The sequence below is a fragment of the Mus caroli genome, unplaced genomic scaffold (genome assembly GCF_978045245.1).
Source record: "Mus caroli unplaced genomic scaffold, Mus_caroli_1 scaffold_9, whole genome shotgun sequence".
Taxonomy (NCBI): Eukaryota; Metazoa; Chordata; class Mammalia; order Rodentia; family Muridae; genus Mus; species Mus caroli.
In genome coordinates this window covers 95,005,801-95,024,728 of record NW_028227264.1, presented here as the reverse complement: position 1 = coordinate 95,024,728, position 18,928 = coordinate 95,005,801, and the positions used below count along the sequence as shown (strand labels likewise).

The 18,928-nt window shown below is 42.3% G+C and overlaps 1 protein-coding gene across 4 annotated transcripts in view; it reads right to left on the bottom strand.

Moving 5' to 3' along the window:
* Positions 1-18,012, bottom strand: part of Ube2n (ubiquitin conjugating enzyme E2 N) — a 32,597-nt gene extending 14,585 nt beyond the window's left edge. Inside the window, exon 1 of one of the 4 annotated variants that reach the window (XM_085843109.1) lies at positions 17,455-18,012. In XM_085843109.1, coding sequence (XP_085699235.1) covers positions 17,455-17,694 — 240 coding nt within the window. In that variant the 5' untranslated portion in view covers positions 17,695-18,012. Of the gene's footprint in view, positions 1-399; positions 442-17,127; positions 17,230-17,454 lie in introns of those variants that run through there. The other 3 variants (XM_085843111.1, XM_085843110.1, XM_085843112.1) reach the window with 3 other exon arrangements.
* Between the last annotated feature and the right edge of the window lie 916 nt (positions 18,013-18,928).

The following is an 18,928-nucleotide window of genomic DNA, read 5'->3' as shown; positions in this document are numbered from 1 at the left end:
ACCCACACTTGCAAGGTCACAAACTACTTCACTCCTGCTATTGAGTATTCTGTGCTTGTTATTTCAAAAAGGAATTTTCACTGCTCACTAAAAGAAAAGGATCTAATTTAATAACACTCCACTGGGACTCTTGTTAGGCCAAGCTTCTAAAACACTAATAAATTTGACAAGCTGGCTTTTAAAAATTATTTATCTGTTCACTTAACATTCAATATCAGACCCCCTCTCCTCCCAGGTCCTCCCCCTCCCCTTCTCCTCTGAAAAGGGGACGCCCTTTCTGGGTATGACCACCCACCCTTGTCCCAGAACATTAAGTCTCTACAGAACTAGAGTCATCTGCTTCCAGTGAGGTTTCCCGGTGAGAGGAACGAGAGCCACACAACTGACTCAGGGACAAACCTGTTCCAGTTGTTGAGGGATCTGCATGAAGACCAAGCTGCACTTCTGTTACAAATGGGGGCGGGGGAGGCGGAGGGGTAGGTCCAGCCCATGTGCTCTGTCATTGGTGAGGTTTTTTTAGCTTGCATATTTTATATCCTAGAATAGTAACTTAATAGTGGAAGAAAAAGGGGTCTGGCTTCATCAGAGGAGCTGCTTGTTAGATGTTAGTTTTATATGGTAAACTTAACATCCCATGTAATGCATTAGTGAAACTGAATTTGAATTTTGATTAAAAAAATTTCCCATATTTTCCTTTGTTCACACACATATTTCCTTTCCTTATTCTTCCTATTATGTTGGAGCTGGAGCCATAGAAAACTATGGAAATGTGAGGTAACTAAATGATAGCCAGAGTGTAAGACTGCACACTGCACAGTAAAGTAATAGCAAAATCAGACTTGTAGATATCCACTGTTCCACCCATCATTCCTTTGGCTGCTTCACAAGTAAACACCCTTGATTTGGTAATCAGCACACACCCCTAGACACACATAAACACACCCACCTACAAACTTTTATGGATCTCTCCTTGCCACCTCAATATTAATTCCTCAATTTTTGATACAGGCATTTATATCAAATACTTGAGTGTCAGAAGCAAAAGGATCAGGAATTCAAAGTTATCCTCAGCTACACATCAAATTTAAGCTAACCCAGGCTATGCAAAACTCTGTTTAAAACAAACAAACAAAAACAAAAACCCTGTGTGCCAGAATAAACAATTAGAAGAGTCCATTCTAGAAAGAATATCAGTAGTTAGCGCCAAGGGAACAAGAGTGGAACAGCAGCATCCTGTACTGGACACGAGTAACCAAGACTGCACACATCGCACGGAGTGTACCAAATACAACAATGCAGTGAAATCACCACTGTCCAACTCTAAACCTCTGACTAGCTAGCTCTTGGCTCTCTTGAAGATTGAGATGCCTAATAGATGCTGTTCCTGCTCGAATTACCTAAAGCTGCCTTGGTTGCTTGGTAACTATATAGTCTCTAAAATTAGAGAAGTGAAAAGGGGACATGCTGGCTAGTTTTGTGTCAACTTGACACAAATGAATTATCTGAGAAGAGGAACCTCAATTGAGAAAATGCCTCCATCCGATTGCCTCTGATTAATTACTGGTGTGAAAGCCCAGCTCACTTTGGGAGAGGGATTAAATACCACCCCAGGCAGGTGGTCCTGGGTTGTGTGAGAAAGTAAGCAGAGCAAGTAATGGGAAAAACCCATGAAGACTGTTCCTTCGAGGTCTCTGCTCAGTTCCCGCCTTGGCCTCCATCAGGCCAACGTGTAAGACAAGCCCTAAGCCCTTTCCTCCTCCAGTTACTTTTGGTTGTGATGCTCAGCACAGCAATGGAAACCCAGGGCAGGACAGGAAATTAACAGACTGAGAATGGGGTGGATTCCTGTGAAACTAAGTGGGGAAGAAAAAAAATAAGACAATTATAATATCTTATCAAGGGCTTTCTACATAGTTTAAAATCATTTTAAGATAGTATTAAATTCATACTACAGAGCTGAAAATCAGCTATGTAGCCTGGAGAGTTTTACCTTACAAAGGAAAAAAAATTATATGATATGCTTAAAATTGAGGCCTGCCCTGAACACCAAAAACTCTGGCACTAAACTTACAGGCACTTTATTAGAATAAGTTAAATCTTATTGTTACTAGAAGTTTCCCCTGAGTATCTCTGAGACTTGTAATTGTAAGTACTGTTCGATAATCTTTTGGCCTAGGGGATAGTCATATATATATATATATATATATATATATATATATATATATATATACACACACACACACACACACACATATATATATATATATTATATATACACACACACACATATACATACACACACACATTGTGTCCTAGTACATTCTCTAAACAAGGAAGAAATTTGTTACCAATGAAATCTAGTTTTGGTGTTTGTGGTTGCTGTTTGGTTTTTGAGGGAAGGCATAGCTGTTTTGCCCAGGCTGACCTCTAAATCTTGACCCTGCTTCAGTAGAGTGAATTACAGGCATGTATCACCATACCCAATATCCAGGTTTTTGGTTTTAACTTGTTCATAAAATATGAAATTAATATACATGAAATTAGTTATACTCCTAGCAACCAAAATCCCAAGTCACATTCAAGAATGTTATCTTATACAGACAAAAGCCCTAAATAAAACGAAGTTGGGCGTGATGGCGAATGCCTTTAGGTCGTATCAAGTTCCTCCAAGACAGCCAGGGCTGTTATATAGAGAAACCCTGTCTCAAACAACCAAAACCAAAAACCAAACAAACAAAAACAAAACAAAAAACCAAAAAGCAGCCCTAAAACTGTGTAAGGTACACACTTGTTACCGACAGCTGCATTGTTGGCTTCATCACTGTTCACAAATTGCACTGCAAATAATCGCACCCTAGAAGCTAGTGATCACACTTTTACAGGGACAGCAGAGTTGGGACAACTCAACTGTAAGTATCTCTGTACTGTTGGAGTTTCAGCCTGTGTGCTACCAAAAGCAAGCAGTGTTCCTTTCAGCTGAATTCAGATCTCAAATGCAACAGCCACAACACAATGCAGTGCCTACAGATGTCCCTAACATCTGTGCTTCTAACAACAAACAAAAGAAAAGGAAGTAGAGCTGCTCGATTTTTTGGTAAGACATGCAATTTCTTTTTTTTGGGGGGGTGGTGGTGGTGGGAGGTAGGGCGTTGTTGTTGTTTTTTAAAGGAATTTGAAGGATTGGAGAGATAACTCAGGTTCTCTTGTAGAGGACCCAGGTTTGGTTCCCAGTATTCACATGGCAGATCACAACTGTCTTTAATTCTAGTTCCTAGGGGGATCCCAATACCCCTCTTCTAGCCCCAAAGGATCCCATATTCATGTGGTGCATACACATGCATCCAAAGCATTCATGCCCACAAAATAAATATTAAGTAATAGAATTAGAAATTAAACAGCTTAAGAAACAAAACTTGGAACACAGTGCTATCTGCTCTATTCCAACTACCCAGGAAGCTAAGACAGGAGGAGGATGCGAAGGAAGCCAGCCAGAGCAACCAAGTGAAATCTTGACTCCCGTAAGGAGGTAAGGGTGGGGCAAGTGAAATGGTTTAATTGGTAAAAGCAAAGGCTGCCCACCAACCTTAACTACCCCTAAAACCCACCCACAAGTACACAGGGTACACCACACACACAATTAAGTATCAAGTCAAATCACTTCATGTGGATAACCTAAAAATATTCTCTGAAATTATTTTAAAAAGATGAATGGGGGAGGGGGGGCTGGTGAGATGGCTCAGCAGGCAAAAGCACCGCTGGATCCCTAAAACTCAGAGGCAGAAAAGCACCAACTCTGACTTCCTCATGCATACGATTGCACACAGATGCCTACACTCATATTCACATAACAATTAATGATTTATTTAAAATTAGGGGCCAGTAAGATTGCTCAATGGATAAAAGGTGCTTGCTACTAAACGTGAGGACCTATCTTCAATCTCCTGAACCCACCGGGTAGGAGAGAACTGACTCTCAAAAACTGTTTTCTGCTATCCATATGCAAACTATGGCATGTGTATCTTCATACAGATACATACACAACATCAATAAATAAAATAAATGTAAAAAATTAAAAGTATAAATGTGAATTCACCTCATGTTACCAGTTTGGGTCACAACAATCATTAAAAAAAAACCTTAAAATAACTGATTTATACAACTATAAACTAACATATAGTGTTATATATTAACATCATAAACTATATAAATATAAACTATAAACAGTGCTGGCACTCAAACCCAAGATCTTGTGCATGCCAGGCAAGCATTCTACAAGGTTTTCGGGTGACTGATGTCCTGAAACAAGAGATGGAAGACATCTTTCAATGAGTTACTTTTCTGTTGAGTTTTGTATCTAATACTATTTAATACATATTAAATACTATTAATATACATATAAAATGTGTATCTTAATACTAATTCTACAAAGCTAGATAAAATCAAGTAGAAAAACAGAAGAAGAACCTTGTAAGTAATCCTATTCTGAAAATGACATGGCCTTATTACCATGGGAATTGACAATATGTAGAATTTTAAAATAAGAAAAAAAGCAACACTAACATTTAATGTTAAGGCCAGTGGGATTGCAAAAATGCCCTCATCTTTTAACAAATCGACTGTTTAGAACTTATCTAAGAAACATTCAAGTATACCTCCAGAAATCGTGAGCACAGTAAAACCCCTAAGAAAAGACACTATACCCGTAATGTTAGCACTAAGGCAAGGTATTCACTCTGCGGTGCAGCACACTTTAAAACAGTGCAATTCTAAGTGTTAGGCTTCAGTGAAGGAATATGTTTTCACAATTGTATACATTTCTTAGCACTCTTCTGGGACTGGTGGCATATAGCTCTTACTCTAGCACTTGGAAGTTTGAGACAGGAGGATCAGAATTTGAAAGCCAGCCTTTCAGCCTCCAATTCAAGCATGGTATGGGCTGAGACCCTGTCTCAAACAAAAATCACTCAAATAGCTAGTTATGGTGGCATTTCCCTCTCAAAAACCTGAGAAGTGGAGGCAAGAATTTTAAAGTTTGAAAAGAATCTGGGCTACTCTGGTTTAAACAAACAAAAAACCCTGGAAAACAAAAAACCTTACACATTATAAAAAGTTAACTTAAAAGAGATTATATACATACATGCTGAGCTTACTGAAAAAGGAAATGAGTCTTACTTTGGTAAAAGACATGTTTAATCTGGGGACATAGCCAGCCCCACTGTTTGAACAAGTATTCTGTTCAGACTTGAGCAATGGAGCAGCCTGAGAGGAAAGCAGGAAGAAAGCACACCAAGAGTCAGTGGGTGGCTTATGGTCAGTTGCTGCACTGCATGTTTGGAGGAAGTGGACTCTTCTGTTGAAAGGACTGAACAAAACACCTACATTAACAGCATGTAACCTAAAACCACAAAAAGAATCCTCAAGATCCTAGCTAAACTACTTGGGAAACAGCCAAACCTTAAAGCTCTGGGATTTCAGGCAATGAATTGTTAAATTTACTGGAAAGAGCTGGTGACTGTTTCAGCTTCAAGGGGATCCAACACCTCTGGGCTCCACAAGCAGCTGCATTCGGGTGCACATTCTCATATGCACTTGACACATATTTAAGGCCAATAAAAAACTTTTGTAGCCGGGCGTGATGATGCACGCCTTTAATCCCAGCACTCGGGAGGCAGAGGCAGGCGGATTTCTGAGTTCGAGGCCAGCCTGGTCTACAAAGTGAGTTCCAGGACAGCCAGGGCTATACAGAGAAACCCTGTCTCGAAGAAAAAACAAAAAGCAAAAAACAAAAAACAAAAACAAACAAACACTTTTGTAAAAGCTTAGATAAGGTTGGGCATGGTAGTTCATACCTTTAATCCTAGCACTCAGGATACAGAGACAGAAAGATCACTTTGAGTTCCAGGGCAGCCATGGCTACATAGCGAGATCTTGTCTCAAAACTAAATAAGAAATAAAACAATACAAGAAAGCTAGATAGTTTTAGCAAGAATATGTATGTAAAGAGGCTCATGTGAAGATTAATCCTTGAAACTAATTTGTATCTTCACATAAACTATTTAATCCTCAGAACCTTCTCTAAAAACATCTTACAGGACTGGCGAGATGGCTCAGTGGGTAAGAGCACTGACTGCTCTTTCGAAGGTCCTGAGTTCAAATCCCAGCAACCACATGGTGGCTCACAACCACCCGCAATGAGATCTGACGCCCTCTTCTGTTGTGTCTGAAGTCAGCTACAGTGTAATCTATAATAAATCTTTGGGCCTGAGCAAGCGGAGTTGACCAGAGCAAGCGGGATGAGACCATCTGTTCAGCTACAGTGTACTTACATATATAAAATAAATAAAACTTTTAAAAAAAACTTATAGAAACAGACAAAAACAACTACAATGGTAGACTATGGATCATGTTAGATTTATTTCTTTTCATTTGTTTTCTTTTTTCTTTTCTTTTCTTTCTTTTTTTTTTTTTCCGTTTTTGGAGACAGGGTTTCTCTGTGTAGCCCTGGCTGGCCTGGAACTCAGAAATCCGCCTGCCTCTGCCTCCCAAGTGCTGGGACTAAAAGCGTGCGTGCACCACCACTGCCCGGCTTGGTTTTATTTCTATCTAATATGAAATGATTAAAGTTATACTAGAGTATGCAGTCCTTCTAAGCTTAACCAACAGCCTACAAATCTGCAGGACTGAAGCCAAGCCAAATACTAAAACCTTACAAGAATGTCTTACTCCTATCTTTAGGCAGAGCCATGTCAGCCACTTTTCTGCCTTTAAAAACGTCTACACTTGAAAAAAAATCAGTGTCCACTATGAAGTCAACGCCTCTTAGTTAACCTCCTACAACTGCTAAACTCTAAGCAAAGAAACAGTCAAAGGAAACAGAAAACTTGTTCGAGGATTCTTTTCCTATTGAGTATCACCCAACATTCATCTAACTTGCAATGTATCCAATATGAGAAGCAAGTTAATCATCACTTCTCACTAGACAACCCAGGCATGATTTAACTTGGGAGCAGGAAAATCCACCAGTGATCAATAACATAGAAACTGCATAGGGAAGAAAGCACAGAAAGGAACTGTCAATGAAATAAGATGAAGGGGAAGGCTAATTTGCTTTCTGTGTATGCATGTGTGTGCATTGTACATGGGTGTGGAGGTCAGAAGACAACTTGCACAAGTCTGTTCTCTCTTTACAATAGTGGTCCCAGAATGAACTCAGGTTGTCAGGCTAGGCAGCAAGCATTTTTGCTCACTGAGCCATCTCACCAGGTTTTATGTAGCAGATGGAGTTGGAACCCAATTCTACCCACAAGAGACCCCTAGACCCTTCAAGATTATCTTTACACATTTTGTTGTGAAAAGATGACAATTCACAGATTGTTTTAAAAATAAATCCAGAAGAAGACAAAAGCACCCCCCCCCAAAAAAAAAAAAAAAAAAAAAAAAAAAAAACAATCTGGAGGAAGAGGAATGGCTCTCAGACCACTAAGTGGATACTGGTGAAGAATCACTAGCAGTGCTCATACACATCTCAAGAGAGCAGGCCAGAAAACTTAACTCTTTCTGTGTTAAACTAAGTTGGATGAAATGTAAAAGACTTGTAAGTGGAGACAAAAACAATGAAATGCTAAGCCTAAAACACAGTTTGTTCTGTGTTTTGTTCAGGCAGTCACACGCCTGGAATTTCTTCAGTGCTGACACTATATGAATACACCGTCACACCAAGGATATGAGGTACTGTTGAATCCATGGCCTTGTGCAGGCTAGGCAAACACTTTAACAACTGAGCTACAAAGATGCCCTACAGCAATACACGTTTGTAGAGGATTCTTTCATGGTTTAAGAAAACGTTTCTTGGGCTGGTGAGATGGCTCAGTGGTTAAGAGCACTGACTGCTCTTCCAGAGGTCCTGAGTTCAATTCCCAGCAACCACATGGTGGCTCACAACCATCTGTAATGGGATCTGATGCCCTCTTCTGGTGTGTCTGAAGACAACAACAGTATACTCATATAAATAAAATAAATAAATCTTAAAATGAAAGAAAGAAAGAAAGAAAGAAAGAAAGAAAGAAAGAAAGAAAGAAAGAAAGAAAGAAAGAGAGAAAGAGAGAAAGAGAGAAAAGAAAACGTTTCTTCTGGAATTGGTGGTGTTGGTAACATGGCTCTGAATATATTAAAAATCACTAAATTTCAAATTTTCAAAGTACTGAACTTTGTTAATAAAGTATACCTTAAAATTAAACAAATGAAGCCGGGCATGGTGGCGCACACTTTTAATGGCAGCACTCGGGAGGCAGAGGCAGGCGGATTTCTGAGTTTGAGGTCAGCCTGATCTACAAAGTGAGTTCCAGGACAGCCAGGGCTACACAGAGAAACCCTGTCTCGAAAAACAAAACAAAACAAAAAAAAAAAGAAAAGAAAAAACAAATGAATAAATTAGTTATTCCTTCAATACTCAGTGAGAAGGCAGCATTAGAGACTGGACTAGCAAAAAAAAAGGAAGAAAGACTTTCTTCTATTACTACTTTTAGTGTTTAACACTTGGTACAATAACTGGATTGACAAACTTCTAAAAGGAAAGAACTTTTCAAATTAAAATCTGAATGGGATTTCAATTTGAAAATTAAAGGCAGGAAGATCAGAAATATAAGGTCATCTCCACAGTAAGTTCTAGGCTAATCTGGAACACATGAGATCCAATCTTAAAAATCAAAATAACAAAAAACCAGCTGGACCTGGTAGAGCAGGTTGGCTGGATGCTGAAGAATAGCTCAAATTCAAGGGCAGCCTGGGCAATTTTACTTCAGACCTTGTCTCAAGTGGCGTGGTGATACATAATTCAACAATAGAATACATACATAGGGTCCTAGCTGCAATTCCAGCATAACAAAACAAAGAAAAAAACAACAAAACAGAAACAAGCTGCCAACGTTAAAAGTTAAGTTTTGCCGGGCAGCAGTGGCGCACGCCTTTAATCCCAGCACTTGGAAGGCAGAGGCAGGCGGATTTCTGAGTTAGAGGCCAGCCTGGTCTACAAAGTGAGTTCCAGGATAGCCAGGAGTATACAGAGAAACCCTGACTCAAAAAACCAAAAAAAAAAAAGTTAAGTTTTACCACTGTAAACCAGTTTCCAACTGGAAAAATAAATTAATCAATATTTTCCCCTAATTCAATGCCCAAATTATATATTTGCAGTTATATAAATTATATATATGTATATAATATACATAGCATGTAATATATATTATATACACACATATATAATAATTTATATTTGCAGGCAAAAGAAAGAAAGAAAGCTGCATGAGGAAGGTAGGTTTTCTTATTCTCTCGAAACAGGAGTCAGGTACAAATAAACACCTTCTCTCGGTTGAAAACATAATGGGTGCAAAAAAAAGTCAGAATCTACTTTTAGGGTTTTTTTATAGTTAACATTAACATGGTTTCATTATGATGTGATGACACACCTTGAATGTCTTATGTCTCTTCCTAGTAAGCATGGACATAGATAGTATCACATCCTAGCTAGCATCCAGAAGTGCTGAGGCAAGGACTGCTTGTTTGAGAATGCTGTCCACACAGCAAGACTTCATAGGGCAAGGGAAGAAGAGAGACAAAGGGAATACAGGAAATAGCTAGTGGTGTGGTAGTGGTAACTGCTTTCTAGTCCATTCTTAATACCACAAAGTTCTCTGAATTCAGGGACCTTGACCAAACCTACAACAAACTTCAATACTACATTAGACAAAAACCTGTGGTTAAACAGTAAAGAGTTCTGATAAAAACCAAGAAAACAAAGCCTGGTGCTCAGCACCTACATGGCAACTTATAACTGTCCTTAACTCTAGTCCCAGGGAATATAGCATCCTCGTCTGGCCTCCAGAGACCAGGAACAAACATGGTACACATACAGACTAAACACTCTCCCACCCTCTCTCTAAAGCACCTAGATCCTGCAATTTGGACACATTTTTAATCCATTGGTCCACAAGACATAAAAATGCAGGCATTGCTACGTGTAGTTCTTAGCCCAGGGAACCAAACCACTTGGGTTCAAATCACTGCTCCACAAAGCACTGGGTCCCTTCGCAGGATGGCTGACCTATAAAAAGGGGATAATCCACCAACAGGACTGCTACTGGAATTAATGCATGCAACATGCTTAGAACAGAGTCTAGCTCGTTGTAAATTATTATTATAGAGAATTAAAAAAAGAAAACAAAAAAAGGGCTGTATGACAAAAACTGTATGACCAAAACCTCATTTAAAGACTCACTGCCAGGGCTGGAGAGATGGCTCAATGGTTAAGAGCACTGGCTGCTCTTCCCAAGGTCCTGAGTTCAATTCTCAGCAACCACATGGTGGCTAACAACCTTCTGTATGGATTCTGATGCTCTCTTCTGGTGTGTATGAAGACAGCAACAATGTACTCACATACATAAATGTTAAAAGAAAAAAGAATCATTGCCGTAAAACTTAGCATGGTGCCTTGTATGCCTAGAATATCATTATCTAAGAGGCCTACACTAGAGGGCTGCAGACTACATATTAAGTTCCCCAGGACAGCCTGAGCATTACAATTAGATACTGATGACCATTCTGACAGTATCTGGTATCACCTAGAAGACAAACCTCTAGGTATACCTATGAGGGGTTATCTGAATTAAGTTAGAACACGAGCACCTCCATAAGTAAGGCATTACCTTGATTTGTTTAATTAAGGTGGGAAGACCTATCCTAAAGGAGGGCAACCCCATTCCATTCCTGGGTTTGGTTTCTGAACTGTATGAAAAAGGAGAATGTTAACTAAACATGGACATTCACTGTTCTCAGCTTCCTGTGCAGATACAACTTAACCAGCCGCCTCAAACTGCCTTTAGAACTTCCTCACCAGGATGGACCATACTCATGAACTATAAACCCTTTCTTCAGCTGGAGAAATATTTCAGTGAGTAAAATTACTGGCTACTCTTTCAGAGGACCTGGGTTCAGTTCTCAGCACCCACACAACAGCTCACAACAGTGCTCAACTTCAGATCCAGAGGATGTGAGGCCCTTTCCAGCTTCTCAGAACACCAGGTGCGTACCGGGTACACAGACACACGTGCAGGCAAAATACGCATACAAATAAACTACTTTTAAAATAAAAAGTCCTTTCTTCCTTTAAGTTGTTTTTATCAAGAGTCTGTTTATGTTTGTTTTGTTTTTGAGACAGGGCTTCTCTGAGTAGCCCTGGCTTTATCCGTAGACCAGACTGGCCTCGGAACACAAGAGATCTGCTGGGTTTAAAGGCATAGGCCACCACCACTAAAGTCTAATTTTCTTTTTTGAGCCACTTTTCCATATACCCCTTATGTAGTGCAGGTGACACTCAAACTCAACTATCCTCCTGCTTCAACCTCCTGAGAGAAGACTGCAGTGACATGCCACCATTTCTGGCTAGTCAACAGTTCTTACTGCCAACTCTCTGAACACAGCAACTAACAGTTATGATTTTCAACAACCCTAAAACTTTTAAGGTGTTAACATCACAGTTACTGGACTTAATATTTCAGTACTTTCTCTCCACTTTATTCTACACTTTATACTGACTATTCCCTCTGCATAGCGCAGCTTTTGAGTAGAAGACAGAAAGGCAGACAAATCAGTTATGGAAGAATGATACTCATCCTGGAGAGTCTTACTAGATTAGTGACGTGTTTGTTTTCTTAGCTACAATAGTTATAATTCCTAAATCGGTAAATACTTTGAAAATACAAATTGATTTATCTAAAATTAACCAACCAGAGAGACAAATGATGGTACTGAAATTAAAGACCTTGCAGATATGAACAGCCAATTTTCTTTTTAAAGCAAGATGTATGAACAATTAGAATTAGATGCTAGAGTCAACACTTCAAAGTACTTTATGGGCTGGCTATAGCTTAGCAGGAGCTCATGCTTAAAATGTGCAGAGCAAGCCTAAACTACGTAGTTGCAGAGCAGAAAAGAATTAAGAATGTGGCTGAGAGGACACACTTCCATAATCTCAGCATTTAGGAGGCTGAAACAGAACAGGAGGAACACAAGCAAGAACCCATCTTGCACAGCAAGGCCCTGACTCAAAAAGAAATAAAAGATAAAGAAGAGGAAAGGGGAGAGAAGCAGAAACCCTCACCATATAGGAAAGGAAAATTGGTAAAAAGGATGTCCAAGCTAAGTCAGTAGGTTGGCTGTTTGGTTGGTTTTAAAATGCATTCCAGGCTGGATGGAACTCAACAGAAAAGGATAACCTTGAAGTTCAAGATTTTCCTGCATCTACTTCACAAGTACTTAAACTATATAGCCCATGGGCCACCAAACCCAGGGCTTTTAAAAACTCTAGACAAACATTCTATTGGGTAAGCTACATCACTCCCCCTTAGCTTGCTAGATTTTAATCAAGTAAGTCAACTATCTCCTTGAGTAAGTCAGCTACTATTTTATCAGACTACTTTATTGTCCGTGACTAATTTTAAAAACACAAGAGAATGACACTTTGAGTTTGTTGGTATGCCTGTGATCCCACCGCACTGGAAGCTAACACAAGCTGTCAAGTCCAAGACCACCCTAGTCTCAAAACAATCAAATAGGATCAGAGATAGCTCAGTGAGTAAACATGAACCCGGCAATCTTAGCTCTACCCCAACACTCACGTACAAAGAGAACTCCCCAAGCATGCCACAGCCCATATGTGCACAAGTGATCAAGCAAGTGGATGCTTAAAAAAATGGGGGAGGCTGTGTGTATTTTAAGACAGGGGTTCTCTGTGTCTATCTTGGAACTTGCTCTATAATCCAAGGTGGGCTCAAAGTGAAAAGGTCCCCAGGCCTTTGCCTCCTAAGTACTGGGTTCAAAGACATGCACCACCACACCCTGCTAAAAATGAGTATTATATCAATGTAACATAAAACTGAAATAAGTAAACTGTTCCCAAACCACTTCTTCTTTATGATAAAAATGGATAAAAGAAATCTCTCACTTGGGGCTACTTTTGCGTAGCCTTTGTTAGCTTTAAACTAAGAAAAATTCAAATGTCGAATGTGGTGGGTCATACCCTGTCATCCTAGCATTCAGGAGACAGAAGTGAGGTCTTAGTTTGAAGCCAGTCTGGGGTACTTAGCAAAAACTTATAGGAGGGCAGCAAAGGATGGGGGTGGGGTAATAGCTAAAAACACCTCAGTGTCACCAGCACACACACAAAAATTGCCATATAAACAAATCTATCAAAACTGTTACTATTGGATAACACAATCTGCACAATTTAAAAGCTATCAATAAGCAATTAGTTAAAATCCTACAAGGCAGCTCTACAAAGTGAATCATCCTGAAGGTAAGCTGTTGACTGCTGACCAGGTGGGTGGAGAGGATAGCAATTATTTGCATGAGTAGGGGAAGAAGCAGAACACACACGAACAAGTCCTGTGGTCTTGTCTTTCTGAAAGTACACACAATAAAACACTGGTTGTTTGTAGTGGAGAAATGGTATGCTGACGGCACATGTGTGCCCTTTACCTTCTATATGTCCCCTTTAGAGCCTTTGACCAGTTTGGTCCTAGTCTGTGTTGTTTGATGATCTTAGAGGAGGAAAACAAGAAGGATGTTTCACGGCTGGAGACAGAGCAGCTGGCAGAGTCCTTGCCTAGCAATGAAAGTCCTGGGTTCAATCCTTAGCACCACAGAAAGCTAGGTCCCATGGCACACTTGGAGGCAGAAAGACCAAGGCCATTCTCAGCTACAAATGAAGTGTGATGTCAGTCTGGTTTACATAAAATCCTGAGTCCAAAGAAAGAAGTATTTCTTTTCACACAGTGCTGGTTCAAATGAATGCTACTAAACACAGCAACAACGCCAAATTATAATATAAAATCACAGCTCCTGTAAAACTTCTTCCAGCGGGGTTGTGGTGACACACACCTTTAGTCTCAGAACTTGGGAGGCAGAGGCAGGCGGATTTCTGAGTTCGAGGCCAGCCTGGTCTACAAAGAGAGTTCCAGGACAGCCAGGGCTACACAGAGAAACCCTGTGTGTGTGTGTGTGGGGGGGGGGGGGGGGGGGGGAGGACTTCTTCTAAATAAATCTCATGTCAATTAATATTTCAGTGTCTATTGTATATGTACCAAAGATTCTCTTGGCCTTAATGAGCGATGCCAGGATCACCCAAAGCCATATTCCATCTTTAATCAGTGTTAAGTGCTATACAATGAAAAGGAGGGAATTATGGGGACACAGACACAAGGCAATTAAAATTAAGGTAGACCTCTAGAAGGCCAGGACTTGTGAGAAAAGAATACAATAGCAAAGTGAGCAATACAACAAAATACCAGTGAAGCCCCATGACTGGAATAAGCTTAACCATTCATTGTCCAAGGGACAGCAAAGCCAACACTTGTAACTATAGGAAAATAACATCAAATATAAAAGATGAGCTGATTCCAAATGTGTAGGGCTTTGGGGTGGGCTGTCAAAATGTTGTAAATTTTATTATGTGATGGATAACCACTGTAGTTTTTAGCAGTACAGTAACATGATCTGTATCTTTAAAATATAACATTACCTACTGCTCACAAATAGGCTAATGCCAACAGGACCATGAGGCAGGAAGCACCATTTTAATAAATGCCCAAACCAAACCATCCAACTCAAACTATGTAGTATTTGCAAAATACTGCCAAGTATGGTGGAATACACCCAAACTCAGAGGCAGATGCATAGACAACTGAGTTACACAGTGAGGTCTTGTCTCATTAAAACAAACAAACAACAACAACAACAAAAAAACCCTAATATTAATATAATCAACAGTAAAGTTCATCCTTTGAAAGCCAAAGGCTACCAATAAGAGAGAGTATGTCTCTGTGACCCAAGCTACCTCGACCCACTGTTCTAGTAACACAGACCCCCTGCTTAGCCGGAACCTATTTGAAACAAGGTCTCACATTCCCATGCTGGCCTCAACTAAACAGCCTTGGATGCTTAACTTCTAAACCCTCTTGCCTCTATCACACTGGGATTATATGACTGAGATGGGTGTGGTAAGGTAAACCTTTAATCCCTGAGAAGCAAAGACAGGTAGTTTCTGAGTTCCAGGCCAGCTAGGTCTACAGAGTGAGCTCCACCGCAGCCAAGGCAACAGAGAAACAGTCTCAAAAAACAATAAATACGTACATAAACAACCACTGTGGCTGGTTTACGTGCAGTGTTGAGGATGGACTCAGCAAGGCTTCAGGCACACTAGGCAAACACTACCAAACTACATCTCCAGACCTAAAGTTACTTTTCAAAATAAGTTTTAATGTAAATATGTTTTCTGCTTGGGGTGTTACTCTGTTGAATAGCACATATAAAAGCTCTTCTTTTCTTTTCTTTTTTTTTGTTTTTTTTTGTTTTTTTTTTCAAGACAGGGTTTCTCTGTATAGCCCTGGCTGTCCTGGAACTCACTCTTGTAGACTAGGCTGGCCTCAAACTCAGAAATCTGCCTGTCTCTGCCTTCCAAGTGCTGGGACTATAAAAGTGTGTGCCACCACTGCCTGGCAAAAGCTCTTATTTTTGACTCAATCCCCAAAACTAGAAAAAGAAATTTTTTTTTAACTGGTAATACAAAAAATGAATACCAAAAACCAAAAAACCAAAACCCTAATCTCTTAATCTGCCCTAGTGGTTTGAAAAAAATAGTCCCTTAAAGCTAAAAGTATTAAAGTCAATTAGTATTAAATAAGTATAATAAAGTACTATAAAGTGAAGATTATATATTACAGCATGGGTTTACCACTATCTTGTTTTAAATAAGCAAAAGGAAATGTATACTTAAGCATTGGGTGCCAAATGAATTGAAGTAAGAGCACTTGAATTTTCTGCTTTAAACCATTTCCGTAAGCTTATAACAAATATATTCCAGAGTTTATTTTCTCATTCAAGGCCTTCATATTCTGCAGAGTATCAATATCAACTGTTCAGTTTACTGAGCATTTTACAGAACTGTATTCGTTATCAATCTCTGCTATGTCTAGTCAATAACCAAAGTAACAGATAAACACTTGATGACCTGTGATGCGAAGCAGCCATTTATCAAATGGAATCTTGGTTTCCATGATCACTAGTGGCTATATGCATATATCAGAACTAAACTACGTTCGGGATCTTCCAATGCTCAAAAACCTACTTGGAAAGATTCTGAGATTCATAACACAGCAATAAACATTTGTTTTAGGATTCCAGTGCTGGCCGGGCAGTGGTGGCGCATGCACGCTTTTAGTCCCAGCACTTGGGAGGCAGAGGCAGGCGGATTTCTGAGTTCCAGGCCAGCCTGGTCTACAAAGTGAGTTCCAGGACAGCCAGGGCTACACAGAGAAAAACAAACAAATAAATAAAAACAAATTTAAAAAGAAGATTCCAGTGCTCATGGAAAATGTATTCTTCCTTTGTAAGAGTTTTTATCCTATGAAAGGGCTTGTTTTTCTAATTCAAGCACCTTTCTGTCAATGACACCCCAGCTTCACAGACATTTGTGACTGCCTGATGAACTACAGTGTCTCACGCCCTTCAAAGAGGCCCTCCATTTACTTTGTACAAATCTCCCCTAAAACTTTGGAAGAGTGGAACAATGCTATAAATACATGTTCAGTAGATTACAGCAAGCAAAGTGAAGCTTCAATTTGGGCACTTAGCTGGCATACTGAGCAGTGCAAGATTTTTTTAACCAACTTCCTACATTAAAAAAAAAAAAACATGCCAAAAAATGTTAAAAATTTAGTTTTCTTGGGTTATAACACTATGAAGACTTAATGGTGTTATGTAAAGACTTTAGAAATCAAGATATCCCCGTGGTTCCTTATGTATTTATCAAAATTCAGTATCCCTAAAGAGCCCCAGGGTCGCTCAAATAAGGCGCACAAAAGCTGAGAGGCAAACTATTTCACAGATCATCCCCATAACCGAGGCCCTTGCAGGCCCTTGCCTCGGAAAAGAGAACAGTCACCAAAGAGTTAGCCAGCCGGGGTACAATCACTTCGCAGTGCTACCCAGCAGAAACACGGGGAAGCGAACGCGGAAGCCAGGGCAACCGGGCGGCCAGCCCCGGACGTCGCTAGGTGGTGCGGGGCAGCCAGGACCAACCTGTACCGTCGCCCGCAGAACCCCGTGGCCCTCCCGGAGCCGCCTCTCCCGGCCCGCGGCCCCGCCCGGCTCTCGGGGTCGGTCCATTCATTCCGCACCCGGGACTGCCGCAGCCCCGAGCCCGTGCGGAGGAAGAGAAGGGAGCTCCGGGGCAGAGCGGCCGGCCCCGGGCCACCACCCGCGCCCAGAGTCCAGGCCACGCCGCGATTCCCGCCCCGCGGGGAACAGAAGCCGCCGAGGCCCGCACCGGTCCCGCGCCAGAGCCCGAAGCCCGCAGCCCCGCCCTCTCCCGGGCAGCAGCCAAGGCCTCCCCGGCCGCGGCCTCACCGGGCATCCCGCTTGTCCGGCGTTCAGAGGCGGCCGGAAGTCTCCCCGGCGCCCCCTCCTCAGCGCCCGACTTCCTCGCCGCCGAGGCCGGACCCTTCTCCGCGATGCCTCGGAGAGGCCTCTCGGAGGCTGCCGAGGGAAGCGGACAGCCGCGCGGCCCCGCGCGCCGGAGAGCAGAGCCAGGGGCCCGAAGCCTGCCTGGGCGGTTACCTTGATGATCCTGCGGGGCAGCCCGGCCATCTTGTCAGATCCCGAGTTCGGCCTCTGCTCTTGTCTCCGGCTCCGCTCGCCTCACGCACGAGTGGAAGTCCCGGGCTCCACTTCCGGGGAACGTCGCCGCGCCCGCCTGTCGCTGCCTCCGCCGAGGCCCCTCGGGAAATGTAGTCCCTGCTAGGACGCGGGCTTCCGACGGCCTTCCCTCCGACCTGGTGACCCCCTCCCCCGCGCTCCCCGCCCCAACCCCAGCCGGGGGTGGCGGAAGTGACGCTCCGCGGCGGGGCAGGGACCTGGGGGGAGGCGGCGCCGAGCTTCTTGGCCCGTGGCAGAATCGGCAACACTGGGCGGCCGGCGTCCAGGAGCGAGCGCTGTACGTGCGACCACGCCTGCGTCGGGGGGCGACGTAACAAAGGCCCGGCCCCCGACGCAGCCCATTCATTCATTCCTTCCGTTTGTTCATTCAGCGTGCCCGCAGTGCGCGTGGCGGGCTGGCGCTGCAGCGGTTCCCTGCGGACCGGGCGGGCGAGTCGCGCGCTCCTCCTCCTCCTCGGTGGCGAACAGGCCGGAAGTCAATGCCAAAGCTTCTAACTGGGAATCTCGCTGCTTGCCAAGGACCACCCCTCCCCCCCGCGACAAAAAAAAATTTCTAAACGTTTAAATTTCACATAAAAAAGGGGGCCTCTCTGGCGCTCCCCAAAAGAGAGTTTGGAACAAGGGAGGAGGCAAAAGGCACAGCCTCTAAACGCCTGGATCCTGCAGGAGTTTTAATCTTTGTGGTTGTTGGGTTTCCTGAGAAAGGGCTCCCTGTGTAACCAAGCCTGGCCTGGTGCTCTCTATTCTGTACGCACCGACCGAGCTGGCTTGGAACTCGTGATTCTCTTGCCTCTGCCCCCTGAGTAGAGCTAGGCTTGTGCCACCACTTAGGGTTGAGCCTGGCAATCGTGCTAACTAGAAGAAGGATCTGATTAGAGTGTAAGGGTCCATGCATGATTCTCTGAAGAATGATACCCCAGACCCAAATGGTATGTAAACGCAGAGAGGGCTTTATTCTGCAGAAGTCCAGCTTGCTGGTGTCTCTCATTCCAAGATGGAGACCTGGAAGTGAGCTCACAGTTCAGATTTAAAGCACGTTAGGGGGTGTGGTGGGGCATGAGTGGCTAAAAACTTGTTGCTGAGGAAGTCTGGAAACTACTGCTGACCCACTGTCCTTGCTTCAGGCCAGGTGGTGGGGCAGCTTCTGAGGCCTGGACTTGCCTAG